General features: G+C 42.7%; 1 protein-coding gene across 3 annotated transcripts in view; it reads right to left on the bottom strand.

The window, feature by feature from the left end:
- Positions 1-17165, bottom strand: part of LOC105669001 (protein tramtrack, beta isoform) — a 60320-nt gene that overhangs the window by 9538 nt on the left and 33617 nt on the right. Inside the window, exon 5 of one of the 3 annotated variants that reach the window (XM_067347227.1) lies at positions 320-2729. The exons of 1 other annotated variant lie outside the window; for it this stretch is intronic. In XM_067347227.1, the coding sequence (XP_067203328.1) occupies positions 2512-2729 (218 nt within the window). In that variant the 3' untranslated portion in view covers positions 320-2511. Of the gene's footprint in view, positions 1-319; positions 2730-4684; positions 16794-17165 lie in introns of those variants that run through there. One more of the 3 variants, XM_067347225.1, reaches the window with a different exon arrangement.

Here is a 17165-nt window from a genome sequence, read left to right as displayed (position 1 = left end):
CATTTGCAAATAAAATTATTCTACGGAATTATTCCTTAAAAAACTGAGAGAAATTTAAATTTTACTAATTTGCATATAGATCAGCTTTTATTCATTGGCACTGTTCTCGAATGCATTTCAAGATGATCGGGGATAGTTGATTAAGGCATTGCGGTGGCGTCAAATACCAGCTTACCCTCCCCAAGGCACGTCACGTATCGATTACTGAAATGTACTGTCTGCGAACACAGCATTCGATAATGCACACTGCATGTAAAAACAACAAAACAGTCACTTTCAAGCCAAGACAAATGTCCGTATCGTTGCCAGATCTTTGAAATTATTGCGATGGTGGTTCCTTTATTTTTATACACACAACATATAATATATTACATCTCTTAATGGATAGTCTCGTAAAGCGTCTACATTTCTCAAAGAACACTCGTCGATTCTTCTTAACCGTAATTGGCCATTAGTCGTGTACAGTCTAAACTGTACGTACGTGCGCGCTAAAGCTGATTTCAATCATGTGCTCCCGTCGGAACGAGAATAATTATTCGTTACGGTCGTCGAAAAGCGACCTGCTGGTCTCTAAGTATCGATCTTTCTGCAATTTGCAGATCTTGGAAAAAAAAAACAACGGCTTTGTCGCGCTCTTCTCACGGAAAGACGATGCAAATTCTTGTTCTCAGTTCCAGAAATGAAAGACAACTCGATATAACGGAGAATCCCCAACGAGCCGGCTTCGCCGGCGACGATCGGAGAGGTTGAAGGTACACAAGTAGTAGAAAAGCGAATTTAAACTACACTTTGGAAAACTTAACACGCGCGACAGAGGTGTTGCACCGTCGGCGCTCACTTACAAACTACGTAACGCACTTTTCTTCCACGTGTCTTTGGCATTTTTACGGAAGAACAGGCGCACTCGATATACGTTTCTATATACGAAGCTGCGGATTTACAGATGCATACGTGTTTACATGTCATGTTATACATTATGTGTGCGTTTGTGCGGAGTCGTGAGTTTGGCGGCCTATCGAGCGACCGTGAATATACTGGATAATCCGGCGACAGGTACGTTTGAATAATAGTCGAACGATAATTATTTTATTTGAACGCGCCGCATATCTTTGCCGACGATGCCCTGCTTTTCGGCACAACAAAGCATCTCGATATTAAGCGTCGTCTTTTTCGATTGCTCACGATTCCAAAATTATCCGATCGTTTGCCCGACCACTCAAAGAGCACTCGCGGAATTACAATTCGTTTTTCGACAAAATATATCGCCACGTGAGCCAAAACGCAGTAATTATCCGTGCATTGCTCCCTGCATAAAACTAATAACGTCCTGCGTATCCAGCCGCAGGCCGATGTACCTGTAACCGATGTGCAAAATACCCGTCTCTATATGTGAATCGTTACACTCAAAACCGATAGTTATTAATATTAATTAAAATTATTAGCCCGTAATAAAACCTAATTGAAGTTTAATTGCTTCTCGAGAGGAAATCAGTCAGAGCCAAATTAACACCGAATAAACGTGCAGTCTTCGTCTTTAATTTTACACGATACCCTTCTCAACGCATGCAAAACTCCAGAAGAATAATTGTGACCACGGGAGGGGAAGGGGGAGGAGACGGAACGAAGACTCGACGTCGCCGTTCTCATCTACTTCTTCTGAAATCGTCTCATTCGCGCGTCGAGTCCCCTCGGTCGATATTCGCACTCGCACGAATAAGTCTAGAAATTTAAAGGCGCGTGGTCGTGTAAATACCGGCGTAGATTTAAGAGCCTTGGCCCCGAAATTCGAATGCTGAGCTCGTCGGAGCGCCATCCGTTGTCTGCAAACGAGAAAGGGGAAGGGAAGAGGGGAGGGGGAGAGGAAGGCGGGAGAAGGGCAGCGAGGTGGAAGCGGAGACGAGGACCAATATTTACATGATGATGGAATCATCACAGATCCTTATAATCGCCCGAACACGCTTGAAAGGACCCTTTAGTTGCTAAACACAACGTGGATCGTTCGAAAAGGAAGAGAGAAAGGGCGCAGAGCGATTCCTGAGCTCTTCGTCGCGAATGCAAATCGCACCAACATCCCTCGCAGCGTTTCTAACTCGGAGCATCTCGAGCGTGCGAACCAGCTTCTCCGAATATCGGAATCCAAGATTCCAGACGCCTCGATTCGCGGCTTCACGTCCGAGCGTCTCGCGCGACCCTTCGCTATCTATCGGTCCTCAAATCCTCCCATCTTTTTAAACGCCAAGATTCTTTCGCACTCGCGACGAATCCTTTCGCCGCAATCTTGTTTATCTAACGGGAGAACGACGGAGGGGGGGGGGGGGGGAAGATTTACCCAACGTGTGCAGCACGCCGGGTATCGCAAATAATTCACGAGTCGGGTTCGAGATTATCTGGCGGCAAGGGTCGGAGTCGCTGCGGAGGGAGAGAGAGAAGACGAGGCGGCCCTTCGCGATCCGCGGCGCTGGAGATCCGCAGCTTAAAGTACGCGGCGTGACACTGCGAGGCGTGTACGCGCTATTGCGCGTACGCGTGCTTGGTACGCGTGTGCGTGAGCAGGGTGTCGCTGCGCGTGTACACCGCCGGGCAGAGCGGACAGGCGTACTTGCCGGGGAAATGCACGTAATAGTGATTGCGGACGTTCGTCACGACCTTACCGCACAACGAGCACCGCCTCCTCTCGTCGCTGTTACTCTGTCTCTCAAATATCTGTGATATCCGCCAATTTTTCAGCTCTGCAACACAACAACAGAAACCACAGTGTCAGCAAAGCACCGAATTAGCCGCGAGCACGGGGGGGAGGGCGCGCCCCGCCGCGAGACGCCCTTCCTCGCTTCGCAGCGTGTCATCGCTCTATTTCCGGCTCTGTTATCTCCTCGCGCGCGCGCGCGCGCGCGTGTCACTTTCTTTGTCGCAATTTTCTTTTTTATCTCCCGCAAAAATCTCCCGAATTGAACTTCGTGATTGTGGAAAATTGGAACCGTCATTATTCCTCTTATTTATTTCGTCGCTCCCCTGGCGTGTGCGTGTGCGTATAAGGATACATGACAATCTTGGCAAGCCTGATTGCGATACAATGGCCACTGATAGACATTGATAGGTGTGTGCGGTTTGGGACGAGATCGAACTGCGCGTTTGTGTGGGGCGCGAGATCAAAGGACACTGGAATAATTCAAAATGTTCAGCGAACCGAGAGGCTGAAATATCCGATAATTCGAAAACATGAGGGATTTGAACGCGCGCTGAACATCTCAGAAAGTGAGGATTCAGACATCTAAGAGCGGAAACATCCCCTTCAAACGTCACGAGATTAAAAGAGACTTTACATAGCGTCAAATATCGTGGAGCACCAGCTATCTGCTAAAAAAAAAAAAAAAAAAAAAAAGAACATCCGTGGGATTTTATAAAGCCGTGACTTTGTTTCCAATTCAGATCCATATTGCTTCCCGCGCATCCGAGAAACGCCGAGGGCGCAGTGACACATTCTTGCGGAAGATGTTCTCGAAGATCCGGGCGAATCTTCAAGAACATCGTCTCAAGAAGCATAATCGTGACACGAACTGCGGGAACTGTAAAATTCTGCAGTCCGCCGTGTAGAAGGCGAAGAGCGATGACGAAAAAGACGGCGGCGTCGTCGCGAAGAATACATTCCCGATACATATCGCGAAACGCGTCGCCATATAACAACATACGTATCGACTATGTATCGACACGCTGACGTAAAATCCTAGTTCCGATAAGATTGTGTACACGTGACTCGAAAATGTAAGCAAGCCTGACTGCATAGTGCCGCTTTCTTTCGCCCCGGCGAGTTTCACTCCAACGATACGACCTGCGCTCAGTGCTAAACCGAAGAAGACCGAAGATCTTATGGTATAATGAACAATGAATCCGCGGATTTACGGCAGCGAAGGATCCAATCAGCCACATAATCCGACAGAATCAAAAATCTGTGTATGTCAAATCCGAGGATTTAGAGTCCCGAGATCGTTCCAAAAGCTATTTCGATCGATAAATATTGCAGTGTAAGTTGCGCGGTAAATAATGTTTACGCTCAGACGCAACCGAGTCTTCCAAAATTCATGAAACATCACACACGTTTGAAGTAACGAGTTATTATTATCGTCATACGATGAAGTAATCCATCTACAGAACAAGGAGAATATTCGCCGCAACGACGAAAGCTAATTTTGCGGCAACCGTTGTATTATTTCGCGCTAATAAGGGTATTATCGCACGAGCTGGTCGAAATAATTCAGCGTAGCTTTGATACACCGTATCGTCGTGGTCCTTCCGATGTTAAAATTAAACAATCCTGAAACGTTCCATCACTTGCCAGCTACGACTAAAGAGCTGTCACAGTCGAAACGGGTGAGGTTTGAATTACTTCGTGCATATGTGAAAATCTCACTGAGATATCGTCGCTTAACATCTAATATTAATAGTATTCGTTCATAAATCGCTAGCTTCATCTCGAATCGTAGATAAAAGTTGTAACTTTCTCACGGTGTTCGACAACGTATCGTTGCATTTGGAATTTTGCAAATTATGATTCCACAAAAATGCAAAATGCAGCGAGTATAAAAATTGGAAAAAAAAATGAGCGGAAAACACAATCGGCGAACACCGTGCGAAGGTCGAAAAGGGAGAAAAATGATCTGGAAAAAAAAAAGAAAGATAGACGGCTCGGTTAACACACAATTATGTTTAATCAAAAAATTAGTATGAAATACATTAAATGCACATGTGATTAATTCTCCATTTTCTTGTTTATCATCATTATCATCATTATCATCATCATCATCCGTATTATCTACACTACAATTAAAGATGTATATAATAATGCAATTGTAAACATAAGAGACTTTATGTTAGAATAATCATAAGGATAAGAATATAATCGTAATAACAATAAGAAGTAATAATAAGAATAAATTCTCGTAGTAAAACCGATTAACGCCTTAACTATTTCATTCCCTTGATCGGCATGGTCAGAAGTTCCTCTGCGAATCTTTCTTTTTCTCCTTTGCTAAATATTGTACGTTTCAAGCCAAACAGTTGTTTACAGGTGTAATCGAGAGGCATCAAACTTTCGAGCGTATCCCGCTGCATCGTGAAAAAACCCAAACCAACCGTCGACGGTCATCGCGATCGCTCTCGCTTTCGCCCTCGAAAGACGACAAACGACGGCAACGATGACGACACGATCGCGCGCGGATACAAATCGAAGCGCTTGTTTGCCTTCGTTCGCGAACTTTATTTGTAAACACCAATACCTGAAGCCCGGCGGGTTTGACTTCTTTTTTTTTTTTTTTTTTTTTTTTGTTCAACTGTTTAATCGATCGCTTTTATATAGTAATATATAGTGTCCCCGTAAGTAACTGCACTGTCGAAAAGTGTAACGAACCATCGAAACGAGTAACAACGGTGAAAGGAAAGAAAAGATCGGAAATAAGGAGTCGAAACTGTAGTTCGGCGAAAAGAGGTGATTGAAAGGGGAAGGCAGGGGGCAGGTTCGACGACGGATAAAAACAGAAAGGAAGATACGAACAAAGTGCAATATATTAACACACGCTGACGAAAGATTTGCGATCACGTTGATTACGACTTGATCGATCAAATAGGCTTGATCGCTGAATCGTGCCTTCGACAGAACGTACGGACGCTTTGAGCCTTTGTGATGTGTTGAGCGCAACGGAACGGCGACGCAAATGTTTCTTCGACGTGTGTCGAAAGAGGAGCGAGACGACATGTCGGAAAAAAAGGAAAGACATTAATCGCGATTTGGTTTCTTCTTACACACACACACGCACGCACGCACACACGCACGCATTCTCTTCCTCTCTTTCACTTTCTTTTATTTTCGATCTCTCGCTCGCTCTCACATTATCATACAGCACACGGAAAATGCAACGGATAACGATTTTCTTCCTCTCGCCGTTCGTTCATAACGTCGAATCTATTTTTAGAGGCTCGTTTTCTATATTTACACGCGCCGTGTAAAATCACAACTTTCAGTCTGACAGTCGCGCCGATTCATATTTTAATTTATTTTACTTTAATTTTTCTTCTTTAAATGATGAGTAGAACACGCTCAGTATTCTCGCGGGGAACACTGATCCCCTATATTTAGTTACGATTTACAATTATTACAGTTTATTCATCCCCCGAGAAAAATAACAAAATGTATATATATATATACATATATATATTTATATATATATATTTATATATATATGAAGATAGATATATATACATATATCGTGTGTGTGTGTATATACATATATATCCATAGTTAATCCGTAATTTGTATATATTATTATATAAAGAGATATTAATATAATAGTACTTTTTTTTATTTAGTTTAATAATGTACAAAGGGGGCAGGAGGCTGTCGCTCGGTGGCGAAAAAAAAACAACAAAACGCTTAAACGCGCTCCTTATCCTATCAGCTAAGCCTAATCCCTAGGTAACGCCTATTTAACTACACTCATAATGTTCACTTGCACAGCCATAGTTTTTTTCTTCGCTTTTCTCGCACTCAATCCTCGATCGTCTTAAAACGTCTCCTCGTCGGCCCGATTCACGCGATCCTCGTTCAGGTTCATTCGCGCCTCGCTGCCGGCGCAGCTGAGGTTGAGGCAAATTGTGTAACACGCAATAGTTGAGTCAAAGGAGCACGAGAGCAATCGTTAAACGGAACAATAAACCGATCGAATGAAAGAGATCCAACTTATTTGAAAATTTTGAGATGTCGCCCAATTTCGCGCCGGAATCTCCAGAAACAATGAAATTTTCTTAAGTACTTGATGTCGACGCGAGCAAAGAGTGCAAACCGATCTCGCTTCGCTCTCATACGCGCGTGAAAGTGCTCGCGCACTCGAACAATTGACTCCGGCGATTTGCACGTCGCTGTCGAGTCATCGCATTCCGCGGATCGCGCAACCGAAATTCGATCGTCGCTCAATTACGCGCGTTCACACGCCGTGCTTGAATCGAGTGAATCTGCCCAGGCGCGACGGGGATTTCAGAAATTCAAGAGAAACATTATCCACTCGTTCGCCATATCCTCTCGTCCCCGCCACTGAAAGTACCCGGAGAACGCAACGTCCGTCGCGCGACAGCGCCATGCCCCGCATTTTTACTATCGCAATATTGCACGATTTTTTTTTTTTTTTCATTAAATTCATCTCAATTTCAATAAGGTGTTAGCACCAATCTATTATATCACAATGTTCCACTCCACACCACGCAATTGTAAATATATAAATACCTATACGTAGTAATAATAGTAATAGTGGTAGTAGTAATAGTAGTAATAGTAGTAGTGGTAGTAGTAGTAATAGTAAATAGTAGTAGTAGTAGTAGCAGTAGTAGTGGTAGTAATAGTAGTATATCGTATTAATTTCCGTTTAATTAATAAAGATTTCGATATAACAGCCAGGCGACCCACGGCCGAGTTAAACGACGGGCGCGTAGGTCGATTCAACATTTTGTGAAATGGTGTGTGCCGAGTATTTCCCTCTTTTTTTTTTCCCCCGCCCCCCCCCCCCTCCCTGCGTACGCTCCTCTCCTTCGACATTTTGCGTGTCGGTGCACGCGCACTTTGTCCGCAGACACATGTATATCTATAATTGGGCGTGTATCGCGCACGAGATATTTCACGCGTGTAAAGATATCGGGCGTCCTAAGAAATATAAATCACTAACAGGATTTTCCTCCCTCGAATCGTTTATAACCGCGTTCTTAACTATCGTTTATTCTAGAGATTGATTACATAGAGCTTCGCACATCTAGAGCCTGAAGTTTCTCGAGTCCTTTACATTATATATAGAACATGTACATTCATAAAACTTGACACTTGGATGGTTGAACGTTAAGAATTATTTGTTATTAATTTTACCTTTAAGGTTCTTAAACTCCTTAAGATTACTCCTCAGGCGGACGAAAAAGAGAGACACATCGCCAAGGTACACGCCCGTGCTAGTGATATATATGTCATTTCGGGACACCCTGTGTACAAGTTCCACTCTTGTGATTTCGTTCGCTCCGATGCTCTCCGTCCGCAGAAAAACGAAAAGCGAGAAGTTTCGGCACGTATAGTTCACAGATAAAAAGGAATTCTGCGAACGGGCGTACAAAAGTCACAGGATTTAGAAAAAGAAGACCTTTTATAGAAATCTGTCTTGTTCGTTTTCTCGCGCGTCACGACGCCGCCCCTAGAAAAATAAACTTTCCGCCAAAGGTTATTGCCTCGCGCTTCCATAACGCCGTTATCGTCACGACGGACTTTCCCGACCTTTTCGAAAATCACATGTCGATACTCGACTACCAATAGCAGCGGGAACATCGAAGCTTTGCGTTTTCCGAGGATCGTTCGAAATACGACGTTGCCTCGGCGACGTTCAACAGCGGCGACACACTTTCAATAACGGAGTTATTTATTAACAAAAATTATAGTAAATTATCTTTAGAATTCTAAAATACTTGAATTTGCGAACGTGTTATAACGACGAATAATTCAGAGCGCAAAAATAGAGTAACTGATTGCAAAGTACTTCTAAAATGAGCAGCGCAAATCGGAATTGAATTTAGAATCTATTAATAACTTTCATATGCTTTAATTCGCGTTCGTAACGAGTTCTCGATTTTTCGCGATAGTGTTTCTACACAAAAGTCGATAAATTTATACAAATAACATAAAAATTGCACGATAAATAATGACGATATACTGAATAATTAACGCAAAATAAAGTCATGCGGATTCACAAAATTTATTTAGTCTATTTTTGTTATTTATCATGTAATTCTTGTGTCTGTTATTTGTGTGAATTTATCGAGTTCTTTTTACAATGCGGGCGTCACAATGCTTGCAACACTTAGTCCAAAGATTTGACGGGTCGTTTGTATTGGATAGTACGCTTCGAGTTAGCTTTTTATCGAGAATTCGTTTTATTCAGTGCCGACATTCTCTGACAGCACTTCTGCAGCTTCTATTGTCCGGCTCGTAGCTGCAACCGTGTTGTGTAGTTTTCCCGTCGTCTTTCACATACATCGCTATACTTGGCGACGAGTTCGCGGCGCGTTTCGTTTCTTGCTCGCGCTTTAATTTTCTAATGGCCTTTTGAGACGATACCATGGTGCGCGATTGCCAATTCGAATAAAAGCGAGAGAAAACGCGCGACGCGTGCCGCGCCAAAAAGTGAGACATTTCTTATTCGCGCGTTTCTCCATTTTTTAAAAACCTACCAAAGTGTAGAATTAAATGAAACTTGACAATAATCCGTCACTCGGTTCAAAGGCACTGTGATCTGTCGGCACTTTGCGCTCCGAACGATCCGCGAGTAAAATTGCACGGAAACCCCATGCGATATTCCCTCGAGAGGAATTCCATATTTAAATTTCTTCGTAGATTTTAAAAATTTGACCGGACTGACGCGCGCGTTGACCCCGTCATATATTCAAATTCGCGTGCGGTAAAATGCAAAGTCGCGAAAGAAGATCCGCGGCACGGATGGAGGATAGGAGCGAAAGCGAGCAAAGGGGAAAGTGGAATCATAAAGCAAATCGCGCGTCGGCGCCGCGAACGCCGGATATAAAGCGCCGCGAATAAATTAGTCTGCGCTGCTATGCGAACACGCGCGCGATAATGCAGCGCGGGAGAAGAAAAGCACGATGGTAGTAACAAAAAGCGACGGCGTAAAAAACGCCCGCGGTGTATTGCGCGTATGTGTACACTGTCGTCCGCATACAGGCGGATCGGACGGCGCGAACGATGGCGGAAGGTTCATTCATCTGGTTTCGACGCACAGACGGAACAGTCGGCGTCGATTACGTCGACGCGGGACGGCGGCGACTTTATTCGCGGTCATTTCCCGATTTTGCGCACGTATTCGCGTCCTCGGCGGATCGCGGTTCCTCCACCAGTGTTTTTCAGACCGCGTTTCACGCGACTGTTTCTCTCTTGCAAGATCCATATAGCGTGGGAAAACAAAAATTCCGAAGTACAGTGTAGAAAACAATGGTAAGCGAATATCTCTCTCAATGCGGGGGGGATATTTAGCTTGAAAAGATCCGAAAAACATATTCCGCTCCGACGAAATAAATAAAGTCGTATCGCTATTGAACAATTATATACGTATTATTTAAAGTTAATTAAAAGTTCTCATTTATATTAGCTCGATTCATTAATGTGTTATTATGCCATCGATTGCAAATATTTTTAAAGGTCGATTTTGTTGTTGTACCTTTAATTTGCGATATAATTTTCGCAGGACTTTTCTCACAAGAATAATAATTTATATGTAACATTTTGAGATTTGTGAAAGTTCGGAAAAGATAATTAGAATCGTGCGTTATGATAAATACAAATATTTAAATATCAGATCAATTTATTTTCCGGAATTTTCTGCAAAAGTTCGAAAAACACTGGTTCGTGTGCTTTCACAATGCTCTCTCTGTCGAAATTGCCTCTCTCTTGGCTCCGCCCTCGCATTTGCTCAGCTATTTATCCGCGAATGTTTGAAATGCATAACATGCCAAACGTCATACTCCGCATGCATGCGCATAATCGGCGAGCATCTGATCATCATGAACGCGAGACGATCGATATGGACGTGCGGATGCTTTGTCGGATATGCAGTAATGAAACATGAAATTACGCGGCTTCCGCTATTGATGTGCAAAGCCCCGAGAGTGGAGAATAATTTTTCAATGTTCAAAATGTAACAGTTTCAAGAATCGAAAATTGGAAAGAGATTTTAGAGACTCAACAACGTGAAATGATTTTGAAATCTAAGACCTGAAGATTTCACTTGTAATCTTTGCGAATTTTAATTCGACTTCCGTGAAAATGATTGCGCTGAAGTCCTCGGCCTAAAATGTAGTTTTTTTTTCTCGCGTTGAGGTACACCGAGAAAATCGTTTCAGCGAATTCGACGCGATATATGCCTTTCTATATCGTAACACTACGCGCGCGTATGTATACATTGGCGCGTGTGTGCCGTTATGCAGTGGCTGTCGGATGCTTTGTACGATTGTGGCCATTTGACAGTTTGTATATGGATAATTCCGGAAATTGACAGTGGTCATATGCAGTCCAGTACGAATGTCCAGCCGCACGTGTAAATACAGAATGGGCGAAAAGTCACGCGTTCCGAGCGTTGTTGAATAATAATCGCACAACCGCGTAAATACATTACTACTGTTTGCGCAAATATCGTGCGACGAAAAATCAAATGTTGCTTCAATATTACACGTTGCTTGCGTCGTAGCATAAAACTTGCGGATTTTGCGAGAAACGATTGGTTACGCGCAATCATTTCACTCGCAATAAAATCAAATCTGTAAGAGCATCTATAATCGCGACGATTTTAACGGCCCTTAAGATGTCGAGATAGCAGAAAGTCGCAATTACTATGCGTTTGAGAATAAAATTTTTACGTGACAATTGAAAAATCCTTGCGAAAGGTGTCGCGTGATTTTTCCATCCATCCATAATCGCATGCGAGCTCTCAACGTTTAATTTAAAAAATTGAAGATACACGGATGTGCCTCGGGCACAATTTCGCTCACTAGGCGACGTTTACCCGCGCGCGGGCGAGTGGCAAAAACGAAAGTTTCTTCAGGATGGAGTTCTTCTCCGCGTCGATTGGCCAACAGCGACTGCATTCTAATGACGGTGGAGCGACAGCGGCAGCGACAGAGTTGACTTTCGTAATATTAGGATGAAAGATGAAAAGCAAACTGCGGCGTTAAACTTTGTCGCGGTCAACCAATTAAGTACAACCGCGTCCCGACTACAGGCCGGGCTATAATTTCTCGCGCACGATGGAACATCGATTCTGAAGTGCTCCTCTTGCTCTCGCTCGTTCCCCTCGAGCCCTGTAGCGCAGGGCGGCGGGATCGCGAGAGAGAAAGAGAGACTTCGACTGGGAAAGTCACATATGCGGACGTGCACACACGACCAAAATCAGCGCCGCACCGCCGTCTATAACCGTCGCACATCGTTCATTCGAGTCTGACGTATCGAGAGCATCGTGGAAACACGCGGAAAAATATTGCGTTGATGTTTTTGAACGCAGGGGCTCTCAAACGGCGCAAAGATCCTTCGATCGCAAGATCGAAAGAATGTGCGAATTATAATACTCTCGTAATCATTGACTCGTTAATTTCTTAATATTAAAAGTTCATAAATGTTAACAATTTTTTCGGTTAAAGATGACAACAAATTCTTCCTTTATATCGGAAGAATATTAAAATTTTGAATTTTAATAATTAATTTGATGCGTGATTGGAAAAATATTAACATTTTTCAATCATCAATTTAGTATATGATAGCATAAATTCAATGATTTTAATAGAACAACAATATTGCGCGAAATTTGAGAACCCCTGTTTTAGCAGAGGACGGAATCGTCAGAAAAATCGTCATTGCTCGTAAAAGTTGTTTTCCTCTTGTCCTTTGCTAAACTCTGCCTTTTTGCATTTTAATTATTTTTCTCATTGGTCTCTCGCTTTACATGCGGAAGAATCGACTCTCGTTTATGTTATCAATTCTTTCAAGCCCGATACAGGTATTTACCGCTAAATCACCGTAATAATAACACTTTGTATCGATTTCCATATCTCTGATCGCAGAATTAAATTCTTTATCTTGTAGAAAACCGATTTATGGAAATTATAATTTTAATTCGGAGACAAAAATTGTTGTCAACATTCGACAAACATTCGTATAAAAAATCCCCGATATCTCGGTTCAACTTATGAATCAAAGTTGGAGGGCTGCTATTAACTTTTATGACAACTTTTACGGAACATTAAGCGGCGACAATCGATAAATGTTGCAATTACGACGCACACATCGATACCATATACCACTTGTCGTACGACGCGTCGCGCGGAAAAGACGAAAAGAAGAACAAAAAGCAAGGCAAAGAGAGAAAGAAGAGAAGTTGATTGGCGTGTGATGTGATCTGTCAGCCAAGGAGGTAGGCCTGCAAAGTGCACCTTAACACGATTCAACCTGCCCTGTCAATAAATAAACCTTGCGTGTGTCGCATATTGCAATATAATGTTGCGTGTATATATAAACAGTGAATAACATATATATAAAATCATAAAACGATAAAACAAAATAAAATAAATTATCCAATATATTAATATATATATATATATACTTAATAAATCTGCAATAATATATTAATATTCTGGTTATATATTATTAAATTATAGGTATGCGTGTTCGGTTAGCCTTAACTATGCAAAGTGCCCCTTTTTGCAAAAAGAGAGAAGATCGACGGTAATATCATTGCATCACAATATTGCGGTTTGGCTCTTTGAATAGCTAGCGGACTCGGCGTATGCTACGTACGCGTCTCATATATGTGTTTCTTGCACGTGTGTGTATGTATGTATTCTAGCGAGCCCCGAAATAGGCGATTATTGTTACGCCACGTGTGTCTACAGCTTGAGAGAATATGAATGTTGATAAACGCGGACAAATTTCAACTTTAATTTTGGAATTCAAGAAAAATCCGGAAATCACTAGGAAGATCGCTTTTACTTTTATTATCAAATGTCATAATTATAGTTCGTTCGAATGCAGAGTCTTGCGATTTTGGCCACGGATGATATCAACTTCGAATTAGCAATTGATTTCACATTGCAAAATGGATCATTTTCAAGGTGTTCACATTTGTCTAATAACTTAGACACTATAGGCGTCGCTACGCTTCTGTTTAACGGAAGCTTCCTATCATTGTTGTGTATCTCGCGCCAAGTTAGCGGCGAGGCGCTTCTCCTCCTTCATCTCGTGTGCATGTGTGATATATTAGAATATACACCGCTCAAAATAAATGATTGGAAAATCATCTCCGAACAATTTTGCAGAAAGGACAGTCTGTAGCGTACCAAGGTGTCGTTGAAATAATTAAACTATTGTCTCCACGCGAAGCCGAATCTCGGACGCTAAAGGATATACACTTCAAACATCGGGCGATTATTATCACACGATTGCGGCATTTGATCGAACAATTTCTCAGTTACTTTCGAGCGGCGTATATTTATCGTATTCCTTTCAAAACCATTATAATATACAAATAAATTTCATGATGTAATGAAAAAAAAAACAAAGAAAAAAGAAGAACAAACAGATTGCACCCCAACCAATTAAATATCAATGTGCAACGACGATACAAGTATCGTGACCATCCCATGAATAAAATTACTCTTTAACGTAAATATCTCCAACCAATGGTAGATTATTAGTGTGTGGTAGGTTATAAAGTATAAAATATAGTACTATAAATCATCCAATACAATAAAACCTTATTTGTTGCCTACGCACTTAAGTCCCGAATCGTGGAATGTCTCCGTGATTTCCACCATTCACCCCGCGGTCGCATTATAATTAACGCGGCGTGCAGCTTAAACGTTAATATTATAGACTTTAGGTGTTAATTAACAAATAACGTGCGTTTTATAGTCAAAGTTCATATTAGGACTGCAGAGCGCGCTACGCAACATTATCAAAACTTTACGAAAGTATGCGTAAGGACAGAAATTTCGTTGTGCTCGATTTGCGTTGTGTGTTCCTGTTTGGCCACGCGCGCGCGCGTGCCGACAATTCGTGAAAGTCTGTATCGGCATGTGTGTGTGTGTGTGTGTGTGTGTGTGTGTGTGTGTGTGTGTGTGTGTGTGTGTTTTGCGTGTGATGTTACTCCGGGACAGGTGTGTGCGTAGATGTGCACGCATATGTAATATTGCTACTGGTTCCCGAAGACTGACAATATATTACGATTACAATCTAATATGAAGTCCAACTATAAACTCTTCAACAACTATACGACTCACCCTGCGTATCGAATGAATTACTCCCAGCGACTCAGCTTTAATTAATAGATAGATAATTATAATTAATTAATTGATTCATATTAATATTCTTTCCGGCTGCCGTCACGCCGTCTCGACCGGTCGGCAGCAGCGTAATCTACGGGAGGAAATTGGCACCACGTTTGCTCCCCATTTTACATATATTTATATGTATTTATATTAATTATATGTAATTAAATCCACGCGCACACTAGCCGTACGCGAACGTATTCATATCGCTTCAAATCGCGCGACTTCTCCGTGAAATACTAGGAGAAGTATCGGTGATCGGCGCAGCGCTCGTTTTCTCATCACGGAAAAAAAAAAAAAAAAATAAAGCTGCCCGGTCTTTGGACATCGTCGCGATGCGGACGAGGACGACGCACGCGAGCGTCGTGGACAGTGTGGATCGCGATCAGTCGCTATAAATTGGTGATCGACGAGAGTGAAAAGAAAAATAAAAATAAAGAAAAACGACGCTGCGCGCAAAGAACAAAGTGATAACTTCTCTTCCGCGAACGCGTTTCTTCCGCGAGAGAAAGGCTCCGTTTAAAGCGACCTGCGCTAAGCAATACGGCTCATCTCGGATCGACTTATCGGTCGACGGTGCTTGCGATCGAGGACGCGGGCTCTGTCTCGATTCTCCGATACGAAGTTCGAGATTCAAAAAGATCTAAGTGTCTCTCCGAAGGATTCGTGGTCGTCGTCTTGTGTTGGAAGCACCAGTCCTCATTACATCATCGCAGCCAAGGATTCAAGATATTATCAAGGCGAAAGAACAGGAGGAACGATCTTATCTTGCGTAACCCGCTTTCGGGTAAATCAGTAATACGACGTCCAGAAGAACCGAAGAAGAGCGAACGTACCCTCGTCGCTGCTCACCGTCGTTGCCGTCGCGCGCAATGACTTCATCTAGCGAGACAAATCGTACTGTAATAAATTTCATCGCGGAGCCTCTATCGTTCGTCGCAAAAAAGAAACGCCCTCGCGACGCGCAGCGTCGTTTTCGCGGCCCACGACTTGGCGTGCTTCGCGCTCGCGTACACCCGCTTCTCGGCGACTCCTAAAAAAAAAAACACTCAGCTCTCTCACAGCTTCCGACGACGTTTTTTAGCTACAAACAAGCCCACTCCCAAAAAGTCACCGCACACTAAACTGTACACATCGCTGTATATTAATTCTTTCTGTTTCTTTTTTTTGTTTTTTACGATTTTCGTTTGTTAAAAAAGACCCTTACAGGAGAATTTCTCGATCCCTTAAGCGTAGAACCTACAAAAAGATTTGGTGTTCGAGAAAGAAGAAAAGCCGAGAGAAAAACCGGCCCTTTTCCCCCAAATGGCCGTAACATCAGAGCCGTATCTTCGCCGTGTGTGCGAAATACCCCCCTGCGGCTGCGGCCACCCGCGCTCTCAGTGTGTTTTTTTCGTCGTGTTTATATTTATATATAGGTATATATAATTTTTTTAGGGCGCGTATGTTAAATATATATTATGATTCAATATATATGTATATGCATATTTAAATATATACTCAATACATACGTTAAATATATATTAAATATATATTTAAATATATATTAAATATATATATCTCTCATTTGTTATCTTTTTTTTTTTCCTCCCCTCTTCCGACGTCTTAGGATAGCGTGTTCATGGTGTCGTTGCTCGTTGAGAGCGCCAACGAGCCCGCCATGAAATCGTTAAGATCGATCTTTCTTGCTTCGGGGTGTTTGAATTTAAAGTGCGTGCGCAGGTTGTCGCTACGTGTGTACGTGGCACGACAGAGAGGACACTCAAACCTGCCGGGGAAGTGGACGTGGTAGTGGTTCCTGATGTGCGTCACGACCTTGCCGCACAGCTTGCACCTGTGAAGGTTGCAGCCGCCTGGCACCCGGTCAAAGGTCAGCCGCATGTGCCAGGCTTTTGAACCTGCAACATCAACACAAGACAAGTCACTTTCAGCTGTTGGCCTCCCAACACGAACTAACGCGGCGAGCCGCCGACGACATCGGGCGGCTCGTTTTTTTTTTTTTTTTCTTTTCTTTCTTATTTCTTTTTCTTTTGTTACACACTTTTTTTTGTCATGTTATTCTGATTACGTTACTTCGATGCCGTTTCTGTGCTGCTTTCGCTTTTGTGATACTTTACTTCGATACGTTTTTCTCGATTTAAGCTCGTTACTTTTTTTTTTTTTTTTTTTTTTGGTTCTAGAGCGGCTTTTCGAGGGTCGCTGGATCCTTGGATACTTGGCTAGGCAATACGACTTCGTGGAAGTCTCTCGGATTCCAGGATCGTCGAATC

Source organism: Linepithema humile, chromosome 1 (assembly GCF_040581485.1).
Source record: "Linepithema humile isolate Giens D197 chromosome 1, Lhum_UNIL_v1.0, whole genome shotgun sequence".
Taxonomy (NCBI): domain Eukaryota; kingdom Metazoa; phylum Arthropoda; class Insecta; order Hymenoptera; family Formicidae; genus Linepithema; species Linepithema humile.
The sequence above is the reverse complement of the archived record's forward strand: the minus strand, read 5'-3'. Positions and strand labels throughout refer to the sequence as shown.